This window comes from Pygoscelis adeliae, unplaced genomic scaffold (genome assembly GCF_000699105.1).
Source record: "Pygoscelis adeliae isolate BGI_AS28 unplaced genomic scaffold, ASM69910v1 Scaffold88, whole genome shotgun sequence".
Lineage (NCBI taxonomy): Eukaryota > Metazoa > Chordata > Aves > Sphenisciformes > Spheniscidae > Pygoscelis > Pygoscelis adeliae.
This window is the reverse complement of record NW_008825616.1, coordinates 2265038-2275048: the sequence shown is the minus strand read 5'-3', so window position 1 is coordinate 2275048 and position 10011 is coordinate 2265038. Positions and strand designations below refer to the sequence as shown.

The 10011-nt window shown below is 52.5% G+C and overlaps 2 protein-coding genes across 2 annotated transcripts in view; both read left to right on the top strand.

Annotated features, from left to right (window-relative positions):
- The first annotated feature begins 2590 nt into the window (after positions 1 to 2590).
- Positions 2591 to 9816, top strand: ZBTB47 (zinc finger and BTB domain containing 47). Its single transcript, XM_009333312.1, is given in 6 exon segments — positions 2591 to 2605; positions 4305 to 5200; positions 5202 to 5676; positions 8836 to 8983; positions 9581 to 9696; positions 9811 to 9816. Coding segments are annotated over 6 exon segments (1656 nt in total).
- A 61-nt stretch (positions 9817 to 9877) lies between these two features.
- LOC103924735 (zinc finger protein 652-like) overlaps positions 9878 to 10011 on the top strand; it is a 1359-nt gene continuing 1225 nt past the window's right edge. The window contains exon 1 of the mRNA XM_009333311.1: positions 9878 to 9971. Coding sequence (XP_009331586.1) covers positions 9878 to 9971 — 94 coding nt within the window. The remainder of the gene's footprint in view (positions 9972 to 10011) is intronic.

The window sequence follows — 10011 nt, the reverse complement described above, 5'->3', positions numbered from 1 at the left end:
GGGAGGGCAAAACTCTGACGGGAGAGGTCCCCGGGGAGGGGGGCGATGGGCAAGCAGAGCGGTGAAGGTAGGCGATAGGCGAGGGGCGGGTGCGTTGGGATGTGTTTTACCCCACTGCCAGGTTTCCATGCGTGGCCGTGGTCCAAAAACGGGTGGTTTTGGCTATGTGTGGGGCGTGTACGGTCCAGGCAGCGCTGCTGGTTCTGGGGCGGCTTCATCCCGGTGTCGGGAGTCGTGGGAAGACGCGAGCATCACATCATCCTTAAAAAAAACCCTATATGGCCTCAAAACTACGGAGAAAAGGCTGAAGGTCTTATCCAAAGGTCTTGAAAGCAGAAGGCAAATTATAGGGGACTGAGGATTAAAACCCGAAGCGCGGATGTTTTTGGAATTTCTAACGATACGCCTTTGTATCATTTGAATTAATCTGTAAAAATAGGTTTTTAATGCTGTTTCTTTCTTTAGCAAAAGTTGTGGCATTAAATAGCTTCAACCACGTTCTTTCTCCCTGAAATGCAGCGGTGTTGAAGTTGAGAATAGGACATGGGGTTTTTTTTTCTAGAGGAGCAAGTGCAAACGTCGTATTCAGCTACTTATTAAAGCACTTTTCCTTAATGCAATTTAATACTGAAGGTCAACGGTAAACGTTTCAGCGGTTGCGAATGATGCTGAAAAGCAGATTGCTGTTTTTCGCAGGAGCCTTGGCATTGAAAAATTTTAAGGAAATCCCCAAATTTTGTGCTGACTGGAAACTGGTTGGCGGGCAGCTGGTCTAACCGCTCCGCCCGGCGTGAAGCGGGGACTTAAATGTACTTTTTATGCCGCAAAACCCCGTCTGTGTGCTACTAGAGAGAGGTATTTGTGGTCCTCGATGCTGCGGTGATGAGGGCGGTAGATGTGGCTATAAATAAAAAGAGGCCGGTGAATGTCAGAGATGGTCTTCTGGGGGGGGCTGCAGATTTGAGTATTTAAATATATCCAGGGTGACCCGACCTGCTGGTCCCTCGGGGGCTTTTATTGCTGCAGGAGCGTTTAGGGATCCGGCTCTTAATACCTGCTAAGATAAATAGCATTTTGTCTTAGCACAGTGATTTAACTCCAGCACCAGGAGGTGACCGGGTGATGGCGTGGCTGTTTAGGGAAACTGAGGCACACGGGGGGTATGCGGGTGGAAGGGGAGTGGGGCCGCTCTCGGGCTCCATCTCCTATAGTGGGATTTTTGGTGGCTTCTCCGGGAGAGGCTGCCCCGGTCCCGCGAGCATCAGCATCTGCTTCGGCCGCCCTCTCTATATCGCTCGTATCTCTTCCTCGCATCCCCTGCCGTCGGGGCTCAGCTGACCCGCATCCCTCGGTCCTCCCTCACCCCGAGCATCCTCCCCGTCCTCCGGCCGCCCTCCCGTCGGCTGTTTCGGGATGGAGCTTTGGTGGCGCTGCTTGAAAATGCTCTTAAAATAGAGCCGGAGGGCAGCGTCAGGGCGGGGAGGGCTGTCTGGAGGCGCCGCCGTCCCCTCGGGGTGGGGACTTTGCGGCCACGCTGCTTTCGAATAATTTTTACGGGTTTTTCCTCCCTGCCGACGACGCCAGGGCCCTGCCCGGAGGTCGGCGGTGCATGGAGGGGGCTGGCAGTTTTGGGGTTCGCTCCGGTTTGATGCACCCAGCAAGCACCTCAAGTCCAGGCTCGGGATGGGGATGGGATGGGTGAACTGCTCCCGCGGTGCCGTGTTGGGCTGCTCGTGGGACTAAACCGACCCCGAGGGCCAAGGTGGTGATGGTGGAAAAGAGCAAAACTGATTTTTATTTAAAATAATAAAAGTATTTTTAAAAATATGTATTTTTAAAAAAAAAACCCACAATATTTGTGTTTTCCTAGGGGAAGGGGTAATGGGTTTTACTCTCCCATTAACCCCGATTAATCTGGCTTCTCCGCTCCGATGGGGTTGCAGGGACAGGAGCTGCCGGAGGGGTATTTTGAGGCAAGTTGGGGTCTTTCTTGGGATCTCACCCCGGCGGGCGCCTCTCATCTTGGCTGGGGCTCCGGCTCTGGGCGAGCTCACGAAAAGCATCTGATAGCAATAAAGAGCAAAAACCTCCCGCTGACAAGCCCGGGCTGAAGTCACCGACGGGATGCGGCCAAGACACGCATTGTCCTCGCCGCTGCTGGGACTGATTAGAGCCGCCTGGCAAGCCCCGGCGCTGGGTGAGGGGTCAGCCCCTTTTGCCAAAAAGCCTCGATCTGGAGCAAAAAAAAAAACCCAACAAACCCCAGCTTTTGTTTTCCAGGCTGGGCTGTGTGGAGGCGATGCCGCCCGGCGGACCCAATTCCCCCTGTTTCGCACCCATTTCTCCACGGCTGTGGCCGTGCCGAGCTTGGGGCAATCCTGTATGGGGAGCGAGGTGAGATGGATCCCCGGAGGAAAAACCTGAATTCAAGTTTTTTTCATAGCACAAGCAAAGCAGGAGAGTCCCTGGCAAACAGCAAACCGCTCTGCTGAAAGCTCGCTGTCTCTTCGGCGTTCGATATTTATTATATCATTATTTATTTTGTATGCGCTTGGGGGGGGGCTGAGCCATCCAAGTTCCTCTCGTCGAAATGTCCTTGGTGGAAGTGCGGAGGCTGAGAAAGGGGGGGGGGGGTGGATGGATGTTCCAGCTGGGATGCAGCATTTTATAACAAATATATGTATAGAGTATTTATATATTTATAAAGAGTTTAAATATATATAAAAATATATATAAACCCCCCTCTTTGCCCTACGCCAGGCTGCAGAGCCAAGAGCTTGGAGAAGAGCTGTTTTTTCCCCTGTTTTCCCCGGGTGCGAGCGTTTGCTGGGCCTTTCTGGGGCCATCGGGACCATGCGAAGCTGACGACCCCGTTGGTTGGGCGGGTTGGTTGCGGAGCAGAAATTCAGTGAAAATGAAAAATTTTGGCAGGGAGGGGGAAGGGGTTTTTTTGCTTGTTGAGAAAACAGAGAAGAAAATACCCTTTTTTAAATTATTTAAACATTTTTGTCTGTTACTACTTTCGCCTTTGGCTCACAAAAAAAAAAAATAAAAAAAAAGACAAACAAAACGTGTCTTGCTGGAATTCGTGTGTTGATCAAGAGCTGCCATTTGTCCCAGAAAAAATGGGAGCTGAAAAACTCTTTTTGGAGCAGGAGGTGCAGGATAAACCCAGCAGGTTGAACCCTCCATCTCCACCGCTGTTCTGCACCACGTCCTTGGTCACATCCCGCAAGGGTGGGGAAGGAGGGCGTTGACGTGGCCAGATCCGTCTCCATCCATGAATTGGGTGTTCAGCACGGAAGGCCAAAGGGAAGCAGAGGGAAAGGGGATATCCCACCTGCTTTTAATATAGGGCGTGGGATTTAGGGCGTGGGATATCCCGTGCATTTGGGATGCAGCTGGCAAACCCATCCTGGGGCTCAGGTATCCCCAGGAGAGGTGATGAACGTCCAGGGGTGGTCTGCACCATGCGAAATACATGTGAGCTGAATTAAATACCCAGCAAACGCAGCCTGGGGAGTGCTGGCAGTCGCAGCACTTCCCAGCCTGGGGATGCTGCTCCCTGATTTGCATTTTTCCATGTAGTGCCTTTCCCCAGGTGATTTAAAATGGGCATTAAAAAAGCGCATAATTCATTCCGGTGAATCCAGCTAGCGAGTTAGCTGCTAACGTGAGTCAGAGCACACGGCGTAATTCGGCAAAAATTAGAGGATATTGTGTTTTATGTAATTATCTTGTAGAAGCAGGGAGGTTTAAAATCCTGATTTCCTTCTATTTAGGGGGTTAATCTCAGCTGGTGCCTAAAGTTGGCTTCCTGCGTGGGGCAAATGTCCCCCCGGGGTCTCCATCTGGTTCAGGAGGTCAAGGCATCCCCTCTCCTGCGTGACATCTCCGCACGAGTGTGGACAGCTGAGCCAGGCTTTGGATCTCCTTGGTGGTGGGATAGCCATGGTATCTCCTACCCAGGCTGAAGGGATGTCAGTGGGTGCTCATATGGCCTTGGCCTGTCCTTTCATTGGGCTTTCTCCTCCTTGGTTGAGTCTCCTGTACTCAAGTTGGTGGTGGAGCTTCTTGGTTGGTATCTCCAAGCTGGCCCTGGTGGTGGAGCTTCTTGGTGTTTCGAAGCTGGGTCTGGTGGTGGAGCTTTTTGGTTGGCATCTCCAAGCTGGGGCTGGTGGTGGAGCGTCTCAGTTGGCTTCTCTGACTTGAGATGCACGGACAGGGGTGGGTGGCATGGCCGGGCGGGTATTTTCCTGGGGAAAGAGCCCTCCTGAATGGTTCTGTTTCCTTCCTCCCCACAGCTGATAGTCGAAAAAACGACTGACTACCCTTCGGCTGAGTACTCCCTGGTGGAGGATGTAGCCCTCCACTTCACGTGTTTGATGGACAGACTGAACGAGCAGCGCCTCTTTCAGCCGGACCTGTGCGACGTGGACATCGTGCTGGTGCAGCACAAGAGCATCTTCCCAGCGCACAAGGGGGTCCTGGCGGCCTACAGCCAGTTCTTCCACTCCCTCTTCACCCAAAATAAGCAGCTGCAGCGCGTGGAGCTCTCGCTGGAGGCCCTCACCTCGCAGGGCCTCCAGCAGATCCTCAACTTCATCTACACCTCCAAGCTCCTCGTCAACTCCTGTAACGTGCAGGATGTGCTGAACGCGGCTGCTGTGCTGCAGATGAACAACATTGCCTCCTCCTGCCAGGACCTCCTTGACACCCGCTCGCTCAGCCTGGCCGCCGGCATGGCCCTGCCCGCTGAGGGCTGCGCCGGACCCCCGCCCTACTACTGCGAGATCAAGCAGGAGGTGGATGCCCCTCATCCCAAGATCTACGCCCGGGAGGGCAACGACCCCTACTCGGTGCGGGTGGAGGATGGAGCAGGTGGTGGGACGCTCCCCCCTGGTCCAGCCAAGCAGTACTACAAGGAGGAGAAGGATGGTGGTCCGGGCACCGTCTGTAAGATGGAAGGCGAAGAGTCCGAGGAGGACCTGGACAGCCAGGGCTCATACAACCGGGAGCAGATCATTGTGGAGGTGAACCTCAACAACCAGACCCTCAATGTCTCCAAGGGCATGGAGGGGAAGGCAGCCGCCAGCGAGGCGGCCGTGATGGGGCGGCCTGACGGTGATGGGCGCGACACAGAGGAGGATGGGGAGGAGGAGAATGAGGAAGGGGAGGAGGAGGAGGAAGAGGAGGAGGATGCAGGTGGGTGAGGAGGAGGAGGAGGAGCACAGCGAGGAGGAAGACCTGGAGGAGACGACGGAAGAAGAAGACGATGATGACGACGATGAAGACGCGTCAGAGGTGAAAAGGGAAAAGGGCGGGCAGCCCCGCAGAGGCAGCCGGGCGTCCAAAGCCACCAAACCTGCCATGGCAACCCGGTCCCAGGAGATAGCCAAGGTGGAAGAGGAGGAGGAGGAGGAGGAAGAGGAAGGCCAGCGAGGGAGGAAGAGGAAAAAGGAGCAGGATGGTTTGGGCCAGAAGGTGAAGCTGGAGGAGAAGCAGCACTACCCGTGCAAGAAGTGCCCCCGGGTCTTCAACAACCGCTGGTACCTGGAGAAGCACATGAACGTCACGCACAGCCGCATGCAGATCTGCGACAAGTGCGGCAAACGCTTCCTGCTGGAGAGCGAGCTGCTGCTGCACCACCAGACCGACTGCGAGAAGAACATCCAGGTGAGCCAGCCCTGGGGGTGGACATCCCACCAAGGGGGGAACGTCCCACCAAGGGGTAGGGCATCCCACTGGGGATGGACATCCCACCAAAGGAGGAGCATCCCACCATGACGGGACATCCCAGTGGGGGAGGACATCCCACCCACCAGGGAGGACATCCCACCCAGCTACACCATGGGGTAGGCTCATGCTCAAATGGTATTTTTGATGATGTGGGTGGCACATGGCAGACGGGAGGGAACCTTGCTTCACCCGTGACTCGTATTCAGGATCAGGAGGGTCTGACGGTGGCATGGGACTGGAGGATTTGTGCCGGGGGACTGTGGCTTCCCCTTGGCCGGCCGGGTGGAATCGTGGAGTAATTTTTGAGGAGTAATTTTTCTTTGAGTTTATTCAGTTAATCCGGCTAAAACATTGCGAGCCCCTGATGGAGACACACTCCAGCTGTTCCCACCTAGGCTGAAACCAATTTAGCTTAATTCAAAGATTTGCTGACACGAGTTAAAATGGTTTTAATCTGCCTTTTGTGCTCTTTAGCTTGCGTATTAGCAAATTTCCGAGCACATTTGACATCCATGCATGGCTCAGGCTCAATGTGTCCTTCGCCTAATGCTAACGAGATCCTCATCTGTGCTTGCAAATCGACTCCAGTAGATCAGTGCAGTTTTGGGGGATAGGTAGGCAGCCCCCTGGAGCAGCAAACGTGTGTTCCTGCAGACCCCTCCAAACCCATCTCCTAATCCCCAACGAGCTGTTTTGCACGACGCTGCCACTACTAATTAAAAAAACAACAACTTCTGGAGAGCTGCGCCCATCATCCTTCCCACCACGACAGGATTTTAAATGATCTCGCAGCTCTCCTGGATGGAGGTAACACAACCCAAGTGCTACTGGAGCCCTTCGCCGACGGCACCCCAAATAAAACGAGCGATGAAGCAGATCTCAGCGTTAGGGCATGCAGGGAATACGGAGGCAGGAGCGGTCCCGGCTCCAGCGGGTGAAGGAGCCGCTGCCTGCACTGGCGGTGGCTGTTTTGGAGCCTATCGTAAAGCCTGTGCAATTAATAATATATTTTCAGGCTCATCTGCTTTCCTGATGGTTAACGTGGGGCTGTCACGTCATTGCTTTCCCCCCCACCCCCTTTTATCCCTTTTCCAGGTCATTTCTGAATAGGATGAACCGCAACTGCCTGTGCGGTGACCTCCCTCCACGGAAAACGTGGATAATTAGCTCTCACTTAGTTGAGCATTTTTAATTTTACAAATAGCCAAACTCACTCCATTTGCTCTGATAATATTGAATAACTTTTATCAATATACCATGGAATTATAGCTGGATGGAAAAGGGATTTTTTTCAACTCTATACCTATAATGGACAGTCTTTATTACTTGTTTTATAACCAGATCCATGGAGGGACCATCCCTCTTACCCCATTCAGGTCTGCTGCTTTCTTTTGCTGCTTTGTCCCCAGATTTCATCCATGATGCTTTAGGTCTTAGGCTTCACCTCCCTCCCTGTGATCGTTTCTCATGACCGTCCGTGGCCCCGCGGACTCCGTAGCAGGCATCCTGCCTCCGCCGCCTGAAAAACGATTCATCCTTTGCTTTACCAGGTTGTTTCTCAAACTCTTTTTTTGGCCAGCTTCAGTATGGTTTTCCTCTTAGCCTGCAAGAATTTATCTTTCTCATTTTTTTCCCTCGTTTGGACGTTACTTCCACATTTTTGAGTGATGCTTTTTTGCAGTAACTGAGGACACAGGGCTGAGCCCTCCAGGGTGCTTGGTCCCAGCCCGGGGGCTTTCCTACATCTGCTGCTTTCCCTCTACCTTTAATTTTAAAGTTCCCTTGCAGCCTCTTTCATTTTAAGTGGAGAAAATGGATGTTGATGTGTCTTTGATAACAAGCAGAAATAAAACTGTTCTGATCCGTGGAAGTATTTACTTAGGAACAGTGAAACTCAGAGGACTACTCATGTTGATATTCAGGCATGGCAAGATGAAGACGACGAGTGTTGGGAATGCCTCTCTGACCCTAATTTTGCCTCCCAGGCACCTAAATATAAATATATATAGCAAGATACTGTGACCATGGCATAATGGTATATTTTCCACAGTATCACAGCCTCATTCGGTGCAAAATTTGGTTGAAGCCCATCAACAAGCATCTGTCTGTTCCTCTGGGTAGGAGAAGCTGGAGGCTGTGCTGCCTGCCGTGCTTCAAGCCCTGCTGGGAAATGCCCCCTGGGCTTACTGGTACCGCTCAGCGGTGCTGTTGCTAGATGCCTCCAAGGCATGAATTATTTTCTCAGTGCACCTGCGAGGAGAAGGGATGGTTTTATCCCTGTTGGCCAAGAGGAAGATGAGTCGTGGAGAGGTGAAGGGGAAGGAGTGTCCCTTGGCTCCTGGCAGGGTCCTCAGCTGGGTGCTGCCAACTGTACCCATGCTGCAGCAATGGTTTCCCGTGCGGACCTCGCTCTCCCGTCCTTCCCCAAGCCCTGAACTGATCTCACGCTGAAGTTGGAGCTTTACCTGGGAACTTTCCAAGAAATATTGAACTTGGAGCTGAAACAAATCTTTACCGTAACTTCTCAGGGGAGACTTCGCATGTCACATTGTTCTGCTTGTGCTGATGGACTGTTTTTTGGGTCCGTTTTGGTCCCTTTGGATATGTTTGGAAAACTCATTTAGTGGTGAAGTATCCATAATATCTGCTGAAGACAGAAGTTGCACTGCCCTGGCTTGGGCTTCTCCTGGTTCCTATATTCTTTGCAGCCTTCTAATGCACAGAGGGTTGGGGTTTTTTTTATGTAACGGCTTCATTGCGTGCTAGAATAAAATCCCCAGCTGGGAATAGGGCCTTGGTGCGTGAGCTGCTGTTTATGCAAGTCCTAATACATCTGTCAATGGAGATGCCACGTCCTTCCCTGGAAAGTCATTGTCCCTTCCTCATCCAGTGGCTAGAAATTTGAGTTTTGGAGGTTTTGAAGAGACAAGGTCTGTAGCAGACTTGCTGGTCGTTACGATTTTTGATATCTTAGCTGTAGGTTTCATAGTGATGTTCCCCTTCAATGGGTCAAACTGATAGCCTGGTAAAATGAAAATGCTGGTGGTGCCTGGGCACGTTCTCCTGCTTCCTTACCCATCCTCTCTCTTCTTGCAGTGCGTGACGTGCGGGAAGGGGTTCAAGAAGCTCTGGTCCCTCCACGAGCACAACAAGATTGTCCATGGCTATGCCGAGAAGAAGTTCTCCTGCGAGATCTGCGAGAAGAAGTTCTACACCATGGCCCACGTGCGCAAACACATGGTTGGTGAGTGCGGGAGGCGCTGGTGCCACGGGGAGATCTTGTTAGGGGTGTTCATCCATCATTTTGGCAAAGAAGGGTGTTTTTTTGTCACTGTCGTGTTGGGAGTTTAGGGCTGGGCTTATTGTGTGAGCTTTCTCACGTCAACGCAGGGGCCTTGAAATTTGGCCCAGTATTTAATGCTGAACGTATGTCTGCTCAGTGCTGTGTTTGGAGCAATCAGGCATGGTGCTGGGGAAGCTCATTTATTTTATTTAACCAGAAAAAAAGACTTCAGAAGTGATCAAAGGGGGTTTTGAAGTGTAACCATCCTTCCCTTGTAAAAGAGGACCAGACCGCACCAGCACTGGGCTTTGAAAAGCAAATTGCAGATGGCAGCGGCGGTTGAGTTCCCGGGAGTTGCAGGCACCAGAGAGATCCATAAAAAGGGGGTTTTGGCAGGCAATTAGGGAAGTACCTGATATGTTGCTGCTGCGCATCTTCCCAAGATGGCTTTGTGTTTGCTGGGGTTGGGCACCAGCGCTGGAAGCAGCAGACGGGACCTGGGGAGATGGATGCTCGGGGTGCGGGGAGGGCGCCTGACCCTGCTCTTCTCCGCTTCAGCTCACACCAAGGACATGCCGTTCACCTGCGAGACCTGTGGGAAGTCCTTCAAGCGCAGCATGTCCCTCAAGGTCCATTCGCTCCAGCACTCTGGGGAAAAGCCTTTTAAATGCGAGGTAAGGTCCTGTGTGTCCCCCCACACCGCGTCCTCTCAAATGGGCACAAAAACACAGATCTGGGGGAAGATCTTCCACTTCTTGGGGCTTCCCCTATGCTTTTTGCCAGCGCAGCTGTAGGGATGCTCCCTCCTCTCCCAAACTTTGCATCCCCTCCTGGTTTGAGGGTCCCACCAACCCTATGAGGAAACTGGTGGCCAACGCCAGGATCTCTCTGTCCAGTGCCTGGACCTTGCGTCCCACCCCAAGCCCATCCAGCCTGCAAACCTGGCTGAGTATGTCCTGAAAAGTAATTTATTTGGGTTCTTTTTTTTT